Source organism: Oncorhynchus mykiss, chromosome 12, assembly GCF_057628025.1.
Source record: "Oncorhynchus mykiss isolate SJ-2025 chromosome 12, ASM5762802v1, whole genome shotgun sequence".
NCBI classification, from domain to species: domain Eukaryota; kingdom Metazoa; phylum Chordata; class Actinopteri; order Salmoniformes; family Salmonidae; genus Oncorhynchus; species Oncorhynchus mykiss.
In genome coordinates, this window is record NC_143033.1 from 8,996,607 (window position 1) to 9,015,781 (window position 19,175).

Here is a 19,175-nt window from a genome sequence, read left to right on the forward strand (position 1 = left end):
GCATACATTTTACATGTGGTTGTTCAAGGGAATCGAACCCACTATCCTGACGTTGCAAGCGTCATGCTCTACCAACTCTACCAAGAAAGACAAAAGCGATCCTAGATAAGCATTTCTATTCTGAGATGCTTCATGAATAAGGGCCTGAGCTCCACTGACAGGAAGTGGGCAGACATGTTTCCATTGTCTTACTTTATGGAGGACAGGGCTTGTCCCGGAGTAAGAATGGGGAATCAGGTCCCCTTCTCTCCATGTCTTCGTAGTCAATATTATCTAAAATAGCAAACTGCTCCTAGATCATCACTCATACTCTGAGAAGATGAATAGCCCCATGGTCTTACTGTATGAGGTTGACATCATCCAGAAAGAACTTGATGCGTAGGAATAGGTTAAACTGGATGTCTGGTTTCTTCTTCTTGGGTTCTTCTTTCCACCCCTCAGGAGCAACTTTGGACAGCTTGGCATCGGGATCAATGAAGAAGAACTCATTGTCTAGATAAAAGAGACACGGAGGGAGAGAGGGAGAGAGGGAGGGAGAGGGAGGGAGGGATGCAGCAGTAAGGGATGAGAGAGGGAGAGGAGGAAGTAGAGGGAGTGAGCAATGCAGCAGGGAGGGAGGAGAGAGGAGGAAGTAGAGGGAGGGAGCAATGCAGCAGGGAGGGAGGAGAGAGGAGGAAGTAGAGGGAGGGAGCAATGCAGCAGAGAGGAGGGAGAGAGGAAGAAGTAGAGGGAGAGAGCAATGCAGCAGGGAGGGAGGAGAGAGGAGGAAGTAGAGGGAGAGAGCAATGCAGCAGAGAGGGAGGAGAGAGGAGGAAGTAGAGGGAGGGAGCAATGCAGCAGAGAGGAAGGAGAAGGGAAGAAGTAGAGGGAGAGAGCAATGCAGCAGGGAGGGAGGAGAGAGGAGGAAGTAGAGGGAGCAATGCAGCAGAGAGGGAGAGGAGAGAGGAGGAAGTAGAGGGAGGGAGCAATGCAGCAGAGAGGAAGGAGAGGAAGAAGTAGAGGGAGAGAGCAATGCAGCAGGGAGGGTGGAGAGAGGAAGAAGTAGAGGGAGAGAGCAATGCAGCAGGGAGGGAGGAGAGAGGAGGAAGTAGAGGGAGGGAGCAATGCAGCAGAGAGGAGGGAGAGAGGAAGAAGTAGAGGGAGAGAGCAATGCAGCAGGGAGGGAGGAGAGAGGAGGAAGTAGAGGGAGAGAGCAATGCAGCAGAGAGGGAGGAGAGAGGAGGAAGTAGAGGGAGGGAGCAATGCAGCAGAGAGGAAGGAGAAGGGAAGAAGTAGAGGGAGAGAGCAATGCAGCAGGGAGGGAGGAGAGAGGAGGAAGTAGAGGGAGCAATGCAGCAGAGAGGGAGAGGAGAGAGGAGGAAGTAGAGGGAGGGAGCAATGCAGCAGAGAGGAAGGAGAGAGGAAGAAGTAGAGGGAGAGAGCAATGCAGCAGGGAGGGTGGAGAGAGGAAGAAGTAGAGGGAGAGAGCAATGCAGCAGGGAGGGAGGAGAGAGGAAGAAGTAGAGGGAGAGAGCAATGCAGCAGGGAGGGAGGAGAGAGGAAGAAGTAGAGGGAGGGAGCAATGCAGCAGGGAGGGAGGAGAGAGGAAGAAGTAGAGGGAGGGAGCAATGCAGCAGGGAGGGAGGAGAGAGGAGGAAGTAGAGGGAGGGAGCAATGCAGCAGGGAGGGAGGAGAGGGAGGGAGGAGAGAGGAAGAAGTAGAGGGAGGGAGCAATGCAGCAGGGAGGGAGGAGAGAGGAGGAAGTAGAGGGAGGGAGCAATGCAGCAGGGAGGGAGGAGAGGGAGGGAGGAGAGAGGAGGAAGTAGAGGGAGGGAGGAGAGGGAGGGAGCAATGCAGCAGGGAGGGAGGAGAGAGAAAGAGGAGGAAGTAGAGGGAGGGAGGAGAGGGAGGGAGCAATGCAGCAGGGAGGGAGGAGAGAGGAGGAAGTAGAGGGAGGGAGCAATGCAGCAGGGAGGGAGGAGGGGGAAGAGGGGGAGGCAAGGAGGAGTGGGGAGAGCGAGAGAGAGCGATAACATAGGAATAAGTTAGCATGAGCTGGACACTTGCACAGACACACTGAAAATAACTAAGACACTTGCAGTCAGAAAGCAGCCAGGAAAATCAACAAGTGTCTGGATTTTGGTTTACACGGGACAGTAGGAGGGCAGAAGAGCACACACCCAGCAGGAGCAGATTGGTCATATGATGGGCTGGCCCATTTTTTTGTTGAGTGGGCTGGTCGAAATTGATATGCACAAAATAGAAATTACTAAGGTTCTACTAATCTATAATGATACTTTGGCTGACCCCTCTACCAAGATGGGCAGGACCGGTTTTCTGATAGCGCAGTCTAAGATCACATAAACTCACATGCAAAGTCAAAAGCAGAATCAGCAAAGAGAGCTGCTCCGACTCATCAGTTAGACAGCCAAGATCATGAAAAACGATAAGGTTGCCTATAAATGTAGAAAGAGCACATTCTATGTCGTCACCTCACTCAAAACATAGTTTTGTTGGGAGGGGCTCAAAAGCATGATTTGTTCAAACAGTAAAGTGCATTATCCTCCATGATTTGTTCGAACAGTAAAGTGCATTATCCTCCATGATTTGTTCTAACAGTAAAGTGCATTATCCTCCATGATTTGTTCGAACTGTAAAGTGCATTATCCTCCATGATTTGTTCGAACAGTAAAGTGCATTATCCTCCATGATTTGTTCGAACAGTAAAGTGCATTATCCTCCATGATTTGTTCGAACAGTAAAGTGCATTATCCTCCATGATTTCTGTAATGGAAGTGTCTTTCCAGCCTATGACTTCGCCTGCTGCTGTAATGAGCGAGCCTCTACTCTCCCCGCATGCGCTCGAGAGAAAAACACGTTCTGATCATGTAACATTTCAAAATGCAACTGCGGGAAAAGTTGCCGCCACATGCAGTGATGTGGGCTGGTTAAGATGTCATGGCCGAATTCTTGTCCCAGTCGGCCCCTGACACACACACACACACAATACCTGTGAGGCAGGCCAGGCCGAAGAGGTGGTGCTCCACCAGTCCAATGTGAGCCACCACCATGTCCAACACATCCTTACACACAGCCTTGATGTCACAGCTCAGCTCCAGCTTCTGGCCGGTCAGCAGGACCACCCCCACCTTCCTCTGGACCTCATCCAGCTTCCCACGCTTGTTCTGGGGGAGAGAGATGACACGGGACAGGAGAGAGATAGAAAAGGGTAATTTAGGGTGAGATATGGGACAGGAGCGGGCCAGTACATTGCCCTGTACCAGCAGAGGGCCAGTACATTGCCCTGTACCAGCAGAGGGCCAGTTCATTGCCCTGTCCCAGCAGAGGGCCAGTACATTGCCCTGTACCAGCAGAGGGCCAGTACATTGCCCTGTACCAGCAGAGGGCCAGTACATTGCCCTGTACCAGCAGAGGGCCAGTACATTGCCCTGTACCAGCAGAGGGCCAGTACATTGCCCTGTACCAGCAGAGGGCCAGTTCATTGCTCTGTACCAGCAGAGGGCCAGTACATTGCCCAGCAGAGGGCCAGTACATTGCCCTGTACCAGCAGAGGGCCAGTACATTGCCCAGCAGAGGGCCAGTACATTGCCCTGTACCAGCAGAGAGCCAGTACATTACCCTCTACCAGCAGAGGGCCAGTACATTACCCTGTACCAGCAGAGGGCCAGTACATTACCCAGCAGAGGGCCAGTACATTGCCCTGTACCAGCAGAGGGCCAGTACATTGCCCTGTACCAGCAGAGGGCCAGTGCATTGCGCTGTACCAGCAGAGGGCCAGTGCATTGCCCTGTACCAGCAGAGGGCCAGTACATTGCCCTGTACCAGCAGAGGGCCAGTACATTGCCCAGTACCAGCAGAGGGCCAGTACATTGCCCAGCAGAGGGCCAGTACATTGCCCTGTACCAGCAGAGGGCCAGTACATTGCCCTGTACCAGCAGAGGGCCAGTACATTGCCCTGTACCAGCAGAGGGCCAGTACATTGCCCTGTACCAGCAGAGGGCCAGTACATTGCCCTGTACCAGCAGAGGGCCAGTACATTGCCCAGTACCAGCAGAGGGCCAGTACATTGCCCTGTACCAGCAGAGGGCCAGTACATTGCCCTGTACCAGCAGAGGGCCAGTACATTGCCCAGCAGAGGGCCAGTACATTGCCCAGCAGAGGGCCAGTACATTGCCCAGCAGAGGGCCAGTACATTGCCCAGCAGAGGGCCAGTACATTGCCCAGCAGAGGGCCAGTACATTGCCCAGCAGAGGGCCAGTACATTGCCCAGCAGAGGGCCAGTACATTGCCCAGCAGAGGGCCAGTACATTGCCCAGCAGAGGGCCAGTACATTGCCCAGCAGAGGGCCAGTACATTGCCCAGCAGAGGGCCAGTACATTGCCCTGTACCAGCAGAGGGCCAGTACATTGCCCTGTACCAGCAGAGGGCCAGTACATTGCCCTGTACCAGCAGAGGGCCAGTACATTGCCCTGTACCAGCAGAGGGCCAGTACATTGCCCTGTACCAGCAGAGGGCCAGTACATTGCCCTGTACCAGCAGAGGGCCAGTACATTGCCCTGTACCAGCAGAGGGCCAGTACATTGCCCTGTACCAGCAGAGGGCCAGTACATTGCCCTGTACCAGCAGAGGGCCAGTACATTGCCCTGTACCAGCAGAGGGCCAGTACATTGCCCTGTACCAGCAGAGGGCCAGTACATTGCCCTGTACCAGCAGAGGGCCAGTACATTGCCCTGTACCAGCAGAGGGCCAGTACATTGCCCTGTACCAGCAGAGGGCCAGTACATTGCCCTGTACCAGCAGAGGGCCAGTACATTGCCCTGTACCAGCAGAGGGCCAGTACATTGCCCTGTACCAGCAGAGGGCCAATACATTGCCCTGTACCAGCAGAGGGCCAGTACATTGCCCTGTACCAGCAGAGGGCCAGTACATTGCCCTGTACCAGCAGAGGGCCAGTACATTGCCCTGTACCAGCAGAGGGCCAGTACATTGCCCTGTACCAGCAAAGGGCCAGTACATTGCCCTGTACCAGCAGAGGGCCAGTACATTGCCCTGTACCAGCAGAGGGCCAGTACATTGCCCTGTACCAGCAGAGGGCCAGTACATTGCCCTGTACCAGCAGAGGGCCAGTACATTGCCCTGTACCAGCAGAGGGCCAGTACATTGCCCTGTACCAGCAGAGGGCCAGTACATTGCCCTGTACCAGCAGAGGGCCAGTACATTGCCCAGCAGAGGGCCAGTACATTGCCCAGCAGAGGGCCAGTACATTACCCTGTACCAGCAGAGGGCCAGTACATTGCCCTGTACCAGCAGAGGGCCAGTACATTGCCCAGCAGAGGGCCAGTACATTGCCCAGCAGAGGGCCAGTACATTGCCCAGCAGAGGGCCAGTACATTACCCTGTACCAGCAGAGGGCCAGTTCATTGCCCAGCAGAGGGACAGTACATTGCCCAGCAGAGGGACAGTTCATTGCCCAGCAGAGGGCCAGTACATTGCCCAGCAGAGGGCCAGTACATTGCCCAGCAGAGGGCCAGTACATTGCCCTGCACCCGCAGAGGGCCAGTACATTGCACTGACCACCAGACCTGGGATCTCTCCGCTCCAGAGCAGGTTATTTATTTATATTTTTATAGTTTGAGAGAGTTTGATTGAGCATGCCTGGAGGTTCTAGGTAGGCAGGGTTTCATTGGTTCCATTGTAGCCAGGCCAGCTCAATCAAGCAGAGATAAATGATTCAAAATTGAAAGCTTTCTGTCTGAACCCAGAGCTAGAGGAGAGGTTAGGATGTATTCCACTACACTGACATAACCCTCACTCACACAACCACCGGGCTAGAAAATCAGTCTGCTCCACAAGTACCCCATCTGAAACACCTTGAGGAGTCTCACCATTATTGAAGAGGGAACCGTCAAGGCAACACATGGCTCGCTGGTCATCTTCACAAATTCAGGACCAAAGAAATTCTGCAATAGGAACGAGAGACAGAGTAACAAGAGGTTACACACACAGACTGCACCGTGTCGTGCTGTAAAAATGTTAGGCCTGCTTGTTCTCCCCATCTAAAAATCACACAGGCAGTCATTTCACAAAGAGACAGCTTTGGTTTTAGATCAAGTGTAGGCCTGAGATGTAGGTAGGCTACCTTAGGTTTGCTTATGCGGTAGGCTACCTTAGGTTTGCTTATGCGGTAGGCTACCTTAGGTTTGCTTATGCGGTAGGCTACCTTAGGTTTGCTTATGCGGTAGGCTACCTTAGGTTTGCGGTGGTGCGGTAGCGTTGCATTGAGAGGGTCCCGGAGGTCCAGCATGGAGGTGCGTGCCAGGGGCTCATCCCCGGTGTAGAGGCTGGCTCGGGGGTCGTCCCCTGGGTATAGGGAGGCCCTGGACAGCCTGTTAGCCAGGTGAGCCTGGAGCCTCTGAACCTCTTCCTCACGTCTCTGGAGCATCAGACCCTCGTCGGCTGCACCCTCATGTCGCCTGGGGGAAAAACAGATTGAAATGTACAACAGAACGGACACGATGGATTCCAGACTATACATTGCAGACATTCATGTGTGTGCAGCCCCTTCATACAGCCTGCATGGGGAGGACATGGAGATAAGATGCATAGAACTGCCATGATTACTTACTCTACATGACCTAGACAAGCATATACACCGGAGTGTACAAAAACATCAAGAACACCTTCCTAATATTGAGTTGCTCTTCCGAATATCCTTGTTTCGTCAGGGCTTGGACTCTACAGGGATGCTGGGCGGTGGACCATTCTTGATACACACGGGAAACTGTTGAACGTGAAAAACCCAGCAGCGTTGCAGTTCTTGACACAAACCGGTGCGCCTGGTACCTACTACCATACCCCATTCAAAGACACCTAAATATTTTGTCTTGCCCATTCACCTTCTGAATGGCATACACAAGCCATGTTTCAATCGTCTCAGGGGTTAAAAATCCTTCTTTAACCCCGTCTCCTCCCCTTCATCTACACTGATTAAAGTGGATTTAACAAGTGACTAAATAAGGGATCATAGCTCTCACCTGGTGTTCCCCGGGCGCCGTCAATGTCGATTAAGGCACCCTAGGTCCAGTATCTCTTATCGTCTAATTAACAACACTTTACATGGCCCAGTATCTCCTATCGTCTAATTAACATCACTTTACATGGCCCAGTATCTCCTATCGTCTAATTAACATCACTTTACATGACCCAGTATCTCCTATTGTCTAATTAACATCACTTTACATGGCTCAGTATCTCCTATCATCTAATTAACATCACTTTACATGACCCGGTATCTCCTATTGTCTAATTAACATCACTTTACATGGCCCAGTATCTCCTATCGTCTAATTAACATCACTTTACATGACCCAGTATCTCCTATTGTCTAATTAACATCACTTTACATGGCCCAGTATCTCCTATTGTCTAATTAACATCACTTTACATGGCCCAGTATCTAGTATCATCTAATTAACATCACTTTACATGGCCCAGTATCTCTTATCGTCTAATTAATATCACTTTACATGGCCCAGTATCTCCTTTCGTCTAATTAACATCACTTTGCATGTCCCAGTATCTCCTATCGTCTAATTAACATCACTTTACATGGCCCAGTATCTCCTATCGTCTAATTAACATCACTTTACATGACCCAGTATCTCCTATCGTCTAATTAACAACACTTTACATGGCCCAGTATCTCCTATCATCTAATTAACATCACTTTACATGACCCAGTATCTCCTATCGTCTAATTAACATCACTTTACATGACCCAGTATCTCCTATTGTCTAATTAACATCACTTTACATGACCCAGTATCTCCTATTGTCTAATTAACATCACTTTACATGGCCCAGTATCTCCTATCATCTAATTAACATCACTTTACATGACCCAGTATCTCCTATCGTCTAATTAACATCACTTTACATGACCCAGTATCTCTTATCATCTAATTAACATCACTTTACATGGCCCAGTATCTCCTATCATCTAATTAACATCACTTTACATGGCCCAGTATCTCCTATCGTCTAATTAACATCACTTTACATGACCCAGTATCTCCTATCGTCTAATTAACATCACTTTACATGACCCAGTATCTCCTATTGTCTAATTAACATCACTTTACATGGCCCAGTATCTCCTATCGTCTAATTAACATCACTTTACATGACCCAGTATCTCCTATCGTCTAATTAACATCACTTTACATGGCCCAGTATCTCCTATCATCTAATTAACATCACTTTACATGGCCCAGTATCTCCTATCATCTAATTAACATCACTTTACATGACCCAGTATCTCCTATCGTCTAATTAACATCACTTTGCCCAAAACATTAAAACAAAGGCATAAAAAAAAAATAGTCATCACAACTGGTCTAAATTATAAGGGTGCACCCCTGTGTCGGTCCTCTGAACTATCAGCCTTCCGATGAACAGAATAACAGTGTCTCTGTAACGGTAATCACATACCACTTACACTACAATGAAACATGTCAACATGCAAGGCTCTTTCTGAATGCTTGAAACAATCCAAACATGACAATTTAATTCACACAGTAACATGCATTTTGTCTATTCAAGTTGAATCAGTCTTCAACTCTCCTGGCTTCAGTGAGCCTATGACTTCTGTGGGAATGTCTCTTCATTGAGATTGCTACAGATCAGGTGTGTTTGACCACTGTGTTAACCCACAGATGGTCAGTCATTCAAACAGTGCCATGAATGGTGATTGAGTCATCACGCTGTGCTCCCACGCTAGCCAGTCGCTAGTCACGGGTATCACCTTCTCTCATCATCACACTGTGCTCCCACGCTAGCCAGTCGCTAGTCACGGGTATCACCTTCTCTCATCATCATCACACTGTGCTCCCACGCTAGCCAGTCGCTAGTCACGGGTATCACCTTCTCTCATCATCATCACACTGTGCTCCCACGCTAGCCAGTCGCTAGTCACGGGTATCACCTTCTCTCATCACCATCACACTGTGCTCCCACGCTAGCCAGTCGCTAGTCACGGGTATCACCTTCTCTCATCATCATCACACTGTGCTCCCACGCTAGCCAGTCGCTAGTCACGGGTATCACCTTCTCTCATCACCATCACACTGTGCTCCCACGCTAGCCAGTCGCTAGTCACGGGTATCACCTTCTCTCATCATCATCACACTGTGCTCCCACGCTAGCCAGTCGCTAGTCACGGGTATCACCTTCTCTCATCATCATCACACTGTGCTCCCACGCTAGCCAGTCGCTAGTCACGGGTATCACCTTCTCTCATCATCACACTGTGCTCCCACGCTAGCCAGTCGCTAGTCACGGGTATCACCTTCTCTCATCATCATCACACTGTGCTCCCACGCTAGCCAGTCGCTAGTCACGGGTATCACCTTCTCTCATCACCATCACACTGTGCTCCCACGCTAGCCAGTCGCTAGTCACGGGTATCACCTTCTCTCATCATCATCACACTGTGCTCCCACGCTAGCCAGTCGCTAGTCACGGGTATCACCTTCTCTCATCACCATCACACTGTGCTCCCACGCTAGCCAGTCGCTAGTCACGGGTATCACCTTCTCTCATCATCATCACACTGTGCTCCCACGCTAGCCAGTCGCTAGTCACGGGTATCACCTTCTCTCATCATCATCACACTGTGCTCCCACGCTAGCCAGTCGCTAGTCACGGGTATCACCTTCTTTCAGTATTCCACCACAAAAGGTTTAGTTAAAAGTTGTCCTAAAATCCCCCAAGCAACTAAAACGTGGAGAGAAGACGTTGCTGTTAAACTGGATAGTTTAACGTGCTCCATTAAAAACGTTATGGACATTCGGTTACTGGTTTTAGAGATGATGGATAGAGATAAACACGTGAATACACACACACACACACACACACACACACACACAGGAAAGTATTCCGACCCCTCGACTTTTTCCACATTTTGTTAAGTTACAGCCTTATTCTGAAATGGATTAAATAAAAAATTATCCTCAGCAATCTACACAATACCCCATAATGACAAAGCGAAAACCGGTTTCTTAATTTTTGCAAATGTATTAAAAATTAAAAACCGAATCATATTTACATAAGTATTCAGACCCATTGTATTGAGACTCGACATTGAGCTCAGGTGGAACTTATTTTCATTGATCATCCTTGAGATGTTTCTACAAGTTGGTTGGAGTCCACCTGTGGTAAATTCAATTGATTGGACATGATTTGGAAAGGCACACACACTGTCAACAGTGGGACCTTATATAGACAGGTATGTCAGAGCAAAAACCAAGCAATGAGGTCGAAGGAATTGTCCATAGCGCTCCGAGACAGGATCGTGTCGAGGCACAGATCTGGGGAAGGCTACCAAAAAATGTCTGCAGCATTGAAGGTCCCCAAGAACAGTGGCCTCCATCATTCTTAAATGTAAGACGTTTGGAACCACCAAGACTTACTAGAGCTGGCCGCCCGGCCGAAGTGAGCAATCGGGGGAGAAGGGCCTTGGTTAGGGAGGTGACCAAGAACTCTACAGTCACTCTGATAGAGCTTCAGAGTTCCTCTGTGGAGATGGGAGTACCTTCCAGAAGGACAACTACCTTTGCAGCACTCCACCAATTAGGCCTTCATGGCCGAGTGGCCAGAAGGAAGCCACTGCTCAGTAAAAAGGCACATGACAGCCTGCTTGGAGTTTGACCATGAGAAACAAGATTCAATCTTGGTTTCATCAGACCAAAGAACTCTTTGGCCTGAATGCCAAGGGTCACCTGGCACCATCCCCACGGTGAAGCATGGTAGTGGCAGCATCATGCTGTGGGGATGTTTTTCACTAGCAGGGACTGGGAGACTAGTCAGGATCGAGGGAAAGATGAATAGAGCAAAGTACAAAAGAGATCCTTGATGAAAACCTGCTCCAGAGACCTCAGACTGAGGCGAAGGTTCACCATCCAACAGGTGAACCAGGTGAGCCCGGACTTGAACATCTCTGGAGAGACCTGAAAATAGCCTGTGCAGCGACGCTCCCCATCCAACCTGACAGAGCTTGAGGGGATCTGCAGAGAAGAATGAAGAATGAGAAACTCCCCAAATACAGGTGTGCCAAGCTTGTAGCGTTAAACCAAAGAAGACGTAAGGCTGTAATTGCTGCCAAAGGTGCTTCAACAAAGTACTGAGTAAAGAGTCTGAATAGTTACAATACCAGTCAAAAGTTTGGACACACCTACTCATTCAAGGATTTACATTTTACTATTTTCTACATTGTAGAATAATAGTGAAGACATCAAAACTATGAAATAACACATGGAATCGTGTAATAAGCAAAAAACAGTGTTAAACATGTCAAAATATATTAGATACAGAAGATAGGCTTATTTGGTAAAAGACCAAGTCCATATTACGGCAAGAACAGCTCAAATAAGCAAAGAGAAACGACAGTCCAGCATTACTTTCAGTCAGTCAATACGGAAAATGTCAAGTACTTTGAAAGCTTCTTCAAGTAGCAAAAATCATCAAGCGCTCTGATGAAAGTGGCTCTCATGAGGACCGCCACAAAGGAAGACCAGTTCTCTGCTGCAGAGGATAGGTTCATTAGAGTTAACTGCACCTCAGATTGCAGCCCAAATACATTTTTCAGAGTTCAAGTAACAGACACATCAACTGTTCAGAGGAGACCACGTGAATCAGGCATTCATAGTCGAATTGCTGTAAAGAAACTACTACTAAAATAAAATAAAGAGACTTGCTTGGGCCAAGAAACACGAGCAATGGACATTCAACCAGTGGAAATATGTCCTTCGGTCTGATAAGTCCAAATTTGAGATCTTTGAATCCAACCACTTTGTGAGACGCAAAGTAGGTGAATGGATGATCTCCGCATGTGTGGTTCCCACCGTGAAGCATGGAGGAGGAGGTGTGATGGTACTTTGCAGGTGAAACTGTCAGTGAATTAGTTAGAATTCAAGACATGGCTACCACAGCATTCTGCAGCAATACGCCATCCCATCTGGTTTGCGCTTAGAGAGACTATCATTTGTTTTTCAACAGGACAATGACCAAACACAACTTCAGGCTGTGTAAGGCTTCAGGCTATTTGACCAATAAGGAGAGTGATGAGTGCTGCATCAGATGACCTGGCCTCCACAATCGCCCGACCTCAACCCAATTGAGATGGTTTGGGGTGAGTTGGACCGCAGAGTGAAAGAAAAGCAGACAATAAATACTCATAGTATGTGGGAACTCCTTCAAAGCTGTTGGAAAAGCATTCTTCATGAAGCTGGTTGAGAGAATGCCAAGAGTGTACAGAACTGTCGTCAAGGCAAAGGGTGGCTACTTTGAAGAATCTAAAATCTATTTAGATTGGTTCAATACTTTTTTGGTTACTATGAGTCCATATGTGTGATTTTATAGTTTTGATGTCTTTACTATTATTCTACAATGTAGAAAATAGTAAAAGTAAAGAAAATCCCTTGAATGAGTAGGTGTGTAAACTTTAGACTGGCACTATGTAAAATGTGATTTCAGGTTCTTCTTTCAAATCAATTTGAAATTTTTTTTTTTTTGTTGTTGTTGTTGCTTTGTCATTATGGGGTATTGTGATGTCATTATGGGGTATTGTGATGTCATTATGGGGTATTGTGATGTCATTATGGGGTATGGTGTGTAGAATGATGAGGGAAAACTATTTAATCCATTTTAGAATAAGGCAGTAATGCGGAAAAAGTCCAGGGGGTCTGAATACTTTCCAAATGCACTGTATCACTAAAATCTAAAGCGCCAGAACAGCTGTTTGGGTGAGTGTGTGTCATTCCACTCTGTGGCCCTGTGCCCAAACTGTCTGCCTACACACAGGATCAATTATGAAATCCTACTGGCACTGATTAACCTACCACACCCCACCACACTACAGCCAGCTTGCAGCCGACCGTGTAAATCACACTGATATCACACACAGCCAGTAGCAGAGCCCAATGGAACCCTATTCCCGAAATAGTACACTACTTTTGACCAGAGCCCTATGATGCCTGATTCACTATATAGTGCACTACTTTTGACCAGAGCCCTATGATGCCCTATTCCCTATATAGTGCACTACTTTTGACCAGAGCCCTATGATGCCCGATTCCCTATATAGTGCACTACTTTTGACCAGAGCCCTATGATGCCCTATTCCCTATATAGTGCACTACTTTTGACCAGAGCCCTATGATGCCCTATTCCCTATATAGTGCACTACTTTTGACCAGAGCCCTATGATGCCCTATTCCCTATATAGTGCACTACTTTAGACCAGAGCCCTATGGAACCCTATTCCCGAAATAGTACACTACTTTTGACCAGAGCCCTATGATGCCTGATTCACTATATAGTGCACTACTTTTGACCAGAGCCCTATGATGCCCTATTCCCTATATAGTGCACTACTTTTGACCAGAGCCCTATGATGCCCTATTCCCTATATAGTGCACTACTTTTGACCAGAGCCCTATGATGCCCTATTCCCTATATAGTGCACTACTTTAGGCCAACATTCTGTCGTTCTGCCCCTGAACAAGGCAGTTGCCGTAGGCCGTCATTGTAAATAAGAGTTTGTTCTTAACTGACTTGCCTAGTTAAATAAAAAGGTAAAAAAAATAAAAAGACTAGACCATAGAGCCAGGTTATACATAAATTTAACCAGCAGGGGGTGCAGGAGGGCCATAGATAACACATCATACAGCTAATGGGTAAGACTGCTTCAGGAAGTTAAAAAAACCTTACCCTTTAGGAAGCACACCTTACCCTGGAACAAGTGTGAATAATTGAAAACGGGATGAATGACCCATGATATACATTTCCAGATTTTTATTTAACCTTTATCCTGATAAATAACTCCACTCGGACTGGCGTGTTTCCATACCTTAACTACGACTCACCTCTCCCGTTTTCCCAGTCTTGTGCAACGTGAGCGATGTGAGAATAGCTTCACCCTGAGATGCATACATTTAGTTGAACATGAACAGGTGTCTATCCCGGGCCACGGTATATACACTACATGACCAAAAGTATGTAGACACCTGCTCGTCAAACATCTCATTCTAAAATCATGTGCATTAATATGGAGTTGGTCCTCCCCTTTCCTGCTATAACAGCCTCCACTCCTCCGGAAAGGCTTTCCACTAGATGTTGGAACAATGCTGCAGGGACTTGCTTCCTTTCAGCCACAAGAGCATTAGTGAGGTCAGCACTGATGTTGGGTGATTAGGCCTGGCAATGCAGTCGGCGTTCCAATTCATTCCAAAGGTGTTCGATGGGGTTGAGGTCAGGGCTCTGTGCAGGCTAGTCAAGTTCTTCCACACCGATCGACAAACCATTTCTGTATGGACCTATCTTTGTGCACAGGGCATTGTCACACTGAAAACAGGAAAGGGCCTTCCCCAAAACAGTTGCCACAAAGTTGCAAGCACAGAATTGTCTACAATGTCATTGTTGCAGCATTAAGATTTTCCTTCACTGAAACTAAGGGACCTGGACCGAATCACAAAAAACAGCCAAACACCTTAATTCCTCCTCCACCAAACTTTACAGTGGGCACTATGCATTAGGGCAGGTAGCGTTCTCCTGGCATCAACCAAACCCTGATTCCTCCATCAGACTGCCAGATGGTGAAGCGTGATTCATCACTCCAGCCAACGCTTGAAATTGCGCATGGTGATCTTAGGCTTGTGTGCAGCTGCTCGGCCATGGAAACCCATATCATGAAGCTCCCGACAAACAGTTCTTGTGCTGACGTTGCTTCCAGAGGCAGTTTGGAACACAGTAGTGAGTGTTGCAACCGAGGACAGACAATTTTAATGCGCTAGGCGCTTCAGCACTCGGCGGTCACGTTCTGTGAGCTTGTGTGGCCTACTACTTCACGGCTGAGCCGTTGTTGCTCCTAGATCTTTCTACTTCACAATAACAGCACTTACAGTTGACCAGAAATTTGATGAACTGACTTGTTGGAAAGGTGGCATCCTATGACGGTGCCATGTTGAACGTCACTGAGCTCTTCAGTACGGGTCATTCTACTGCCAATGTTTTGTCTATGGAGGTTGCATGGCTGTGTGCTCGATTTTATATTCCTGTCAGCAACAGGTGTGGCTGAAATAGACATATCCACTAATTTGAAGGGGTGTCCACATACTGCTGGATATATAATCTAAACGCTATAGAGCAGGGTGTGCACACACACAAACACACGTTTCTATAGGACTCAGTCATTTGACTGGACACTAGGAATGTGAGACGGGAGAGAGCACACTCAGGTGAAGGGTTATTTTCATTAAGGCACACCATAGCACAACTTTCTTTTTTTTTAAATTTAAACATTGTGTAATGAAAAACAAAAAAGGAGCCTTTGCTATTGGATAAGTTCAGATGGTACCTCCCTGTTTCGGACTGTTTTCTTCCATTGCGTATCCTAATGAACAAAGCCCAGGTGAATCTTCTTCTGGGAACGGACATGCCTGTATCTCAGGTGTAATTCTTAACAGGGATGTACCTGTGTCTGTGTGCGTTGTGGCTGGTGAGAGACATGCCGTGATGGTCTGAGAGAGCCAACTGGGAGCTGTAACGTCTCACTTCCTCTGGTTTCTTAACTGAAACAGAATAAATAAAATATGTCAAGTTACATCACATGATCAACAGCACGCGCTAACGGGCAGCACGCGCTAACGGGCAGCACGCGCTAACGGGCAGCACGCGCTAACGGGCAGCAGGCTCCGAGGGGCAGCAGGCTCCGAGGGGCAGCAGGCTCCGAGGGGCAGCAGGCTCCGAGGGGCAGCAGGCTCCGAGGGGCAGCAGGCTCCGAGGGGCAGCAGGCTCCGAGGGGCAGCAGGCTCCGAGGGGAGTTGGTCGAGTAGTGACGGTGAAAGTGGAACAGACCAGAAGTATCACACATTCATAGAACTAAGCAACGGTTAACAGCAGCTTTGTGTCAGTGAGGTTGCTGGGAGTGCAGTTAAGCTGTTTAGAATTTCCTTTCCAAGACGAGGGGGACGTGAAGTGGACAAAGTGGTGTAAAGTACAGAAGTAAAAATACTTTAAAGTACTTATGTCATTTTTTGTGGGTATCTGTATTTTAATTTATATTTTTGACAACATTTACTTCACTTCATTCCTAAAGAAAATGATGTACTTCTTACACCATACATTTTCTCTCACACCCAAAAGTACAGAAAACGGTCCAATTCACGCACTTATCAAGAGAACATCTCTGGTCATCCCTACTGCATCTCTGATCTGGCAGACTCACTAAACAGAGAACATCCCTGGTCATCCCTACTGCCTCTGATCTGGAGGACTCACTAAACAGAGAACATCCCTGGTCATCCCTACTGCCTCTGATCTGGAGGACTCACTAAACAGAGAACATCCCTGGTCATCCCTACTGCCTCTGATCTGTCAGACTCACTAAACAGAGAACATCCCTGGTCATCTCTACTGCCTCTGATCTGGAGGACTCACTAAACAGAGAACATCCCTGGTCATCTCTACTGCCTCTGATCTGGTAGAGTCACTAAACAGAGAACATCCCTGGTCATCCCTACTGCCTCTGATCTGGAGGACTCACTAAACAGAGAACATCCCTGGTCACCCCTACTGCCTCTGATCTGGCAGACTCACTAAACAGAGAACATCCCTGGTCACCCCTACTGCCTCTGATCTGGCAGACTCACTAAACAGAGAACATCCCTGGTCATCTCTACTGCCTCTGATCTGGCAGACTCACTAAACAGAGAACATCCCTGGTCATCCCTACTGCCTCTCTGATCTGGAGGACTCACTAAACAGAGAACATCCCTGGTCATCCCTACTGCCTCTGATCTGGAGGACTCACTAAACAGAGAACATCCCTGGTCATCCATACTGCCTCTGATCTGGATGACTCACTAAACAGAGAACATCCCTGGTCATCCCTACTGTCTCTGATCTGGAGGACTCACTAAACAGAGAACATCCCTGGTCATCTCTACTGCCTCTGATCTGGTAGACTCACTAAACAGAGAACATCCCTGGTCATCCCTACTGCCTCTGATCTGGAGGACTCACTAAACAGAGAACATCCCTGGTCATCTCTACTGCCTCTGATCTGGAGGACTCACTAAACAGAGAACATCCCTGGTCATCTCTACTGTCTCTGATCTGGAGGACTCACTAAACAGAGAACATCCCTGGTCATCTCTACTGCCTCTGATCTGGTAGACTCACTAAACAGAGAACATCCCTGGTCATCCCTACTGCATCTCTGATCTGGAGGACTCACTAAACAGAGAACATCCCTGGTCATCCCTACTGCATCTCTGATCTGGAGGACTCACTAAACAGAGAACATCCCTGGTCATCCCTACTGCCTCTGATCTGGAGGACTCACTAAACAGAGAACATCCCTGGTCATCCCTACTGCCTCTGATCTGGAGGACTCACTAAACAGAGAACATCCCTGGTCATCCCTACTGCCTCTGATCTGGAGGACTCACTAAACAGAGAACATCCCTGGTCATCCCTACTGCCTCTGATCTGGATGACTCACTAAACAGAGAACATCCCTGGTCATCCCTACTGCCTCTGATCTGGTGGACTCACTAAACAGAGAACATCCCTGGTCCCTCCCTGCAGCCTCTGATCTGGAGGACTCACTAAACAGAGAACATCCCTGGTCATCCCTACTGCCTCTGATCTGGATGACTCACTAAACAGAGAACATCCCTGGTCATCCCTACTGCCTCTGATCTGGATGACTCACTAAACAGAGAACATCCCTGGTCATCCCTACTGCCTCTGATCTGGAGGACTCACTAAACAGAGAACATCCCTGGTCATCCCTACTGCCTCTGATCTGGATGACTCACTAAACAGAGAACATCCCTGGTCATCCCTACTGCCTCTGATCTGGTGGACTCACTAAACAGAGAACATCCCTGGTCCCTCCCTGCAGCCTCTGATCTGGAGGACTCACTAAACAGAGAACATCCCTGGTCATCCCTACTGCCTCTGATCTGGAGGACTCACTAAACAGAGAACATCCCTGGTCATCCCTACTGCCTCTGATCTGAAGGACTCACTAAACAGAGAACATCCCTGGTCATCCCTACTGCCTCTGATCTGGATGACTCACTAAACAGAGAACATCCCTGGTCATCCCTACTGCCTCTGATCTGGAGGACTCACTAAACAGAGAACATCCCTGGTCATCCCTACTGCCTCTGATCTGGATGACTCACTAAACAGAGAACATCCCTGGTCATCCCTACTGCCTCTGATCTGGTGGACTCACTAAACAGAGAACATCCCTGGTCCCTCCCTGCAGCCTCTGATCTGGAGGACTCACTAAACAGAGAACATCCCTGGTCATCCCTACTGCCTCTGATCTGGAGGACTCACTAAACAGAGAACATCCCTGGTCATCCCTACTGCCTCTGATCTGAAGGACTCACTAAACAGAGAACATCCCTGGTCATCCCTACTGCCTCTGATCTGGATGACTCACTAAACAGAGAACATCCCTGGTCATCCCTACTGCCTCTGATCTGGAGGACTCACTAAACAGAGAACATCCCTGGTCATCTCTACTGCCTCTGATCTGGCAACTCTCTAAACACAAATGCTTTGTTTGTGAATGATGTTGGAGTGTGCCCTTGGCTATCTGTAAATTTAGAAAACACAAACAATTGTACCATCTGGTTTCCTTAATATAAAGGGATTTGAAATAATTTACTTTTAATTAAACATTTTTGCAATTACATTTTATTTTGATACTTAAGCCTATTTAAAACCAAATACTTTTAGACTTTTACTGAAGTAGTATTTTGCTGGGTGATTTTCACTTGAGTCATTTCCTATTAAAAAGGTATCTTTACTTTCACTCAAGTATGACAATTGTGTACTTTTTCCACCACTGGTGTCAGCTCTGGCTTCAAGACACATGACTCATAACGAATCTACGTTCAACGACACATTTTCCTCTTTCGCTGTGGAATTTGAAACACGTGTAACGAACATGCAGTGTTTGTATTTTAAAGTTTAAAAAAGGACTGGCTTGAATGATATGCTACCTTGTCTGTAGTCGGTGTCGGAGGATGCTACAGAGGGGCTCTCACTAGACGAGCTGTAGTCACTGTGGTACCTCCGATGGGAGTGGAGAGGAT

The 19,175-nt window shown here is 47.9% G+C and overlaps 1 protein-coding gene across 6 annotated transcripts in view; it reads right to left on the reverse strand.

Moving 5' to 3' along the window:
• ptpn13 (protein tyrosine phosphatase non-receptor type 13) overlaps positions 1–19,175 on the reverse strand; it is a 166,280-nt gene that overhangs the window by 54,520 nt on the left and 92,585 nt on the right. For all 6 annotated transcript variants that reach the window (XM_090191624.1, XM_090191627.1, XM_090191626.1 and 3 more), the window contains 6 exons: positions 19,083–19,175; positions 15,530–15,626; positions 6,248–6,473; positions 5,886–5,960; positions 2,990–3,164; positions 342–492 (listed from right to left, as the gene is read on the reverse strand). In XM_090191624.1, the coding sequence (XP_090047750.1) occupies positions 342–492; positions 2,990–3,164; positions 5,886–5,960; positions 6,248–6,473; positions 15,530–15,626; positions 19,083–19,175 (817 nt within the window). The remainder of the gene's footprint in view (positions 1–341; positions 493–2,989; positions 3,165–5,885; positions 5,961–6,247; positions 6,474–15,529; positions 15,627–19,082) is intronic.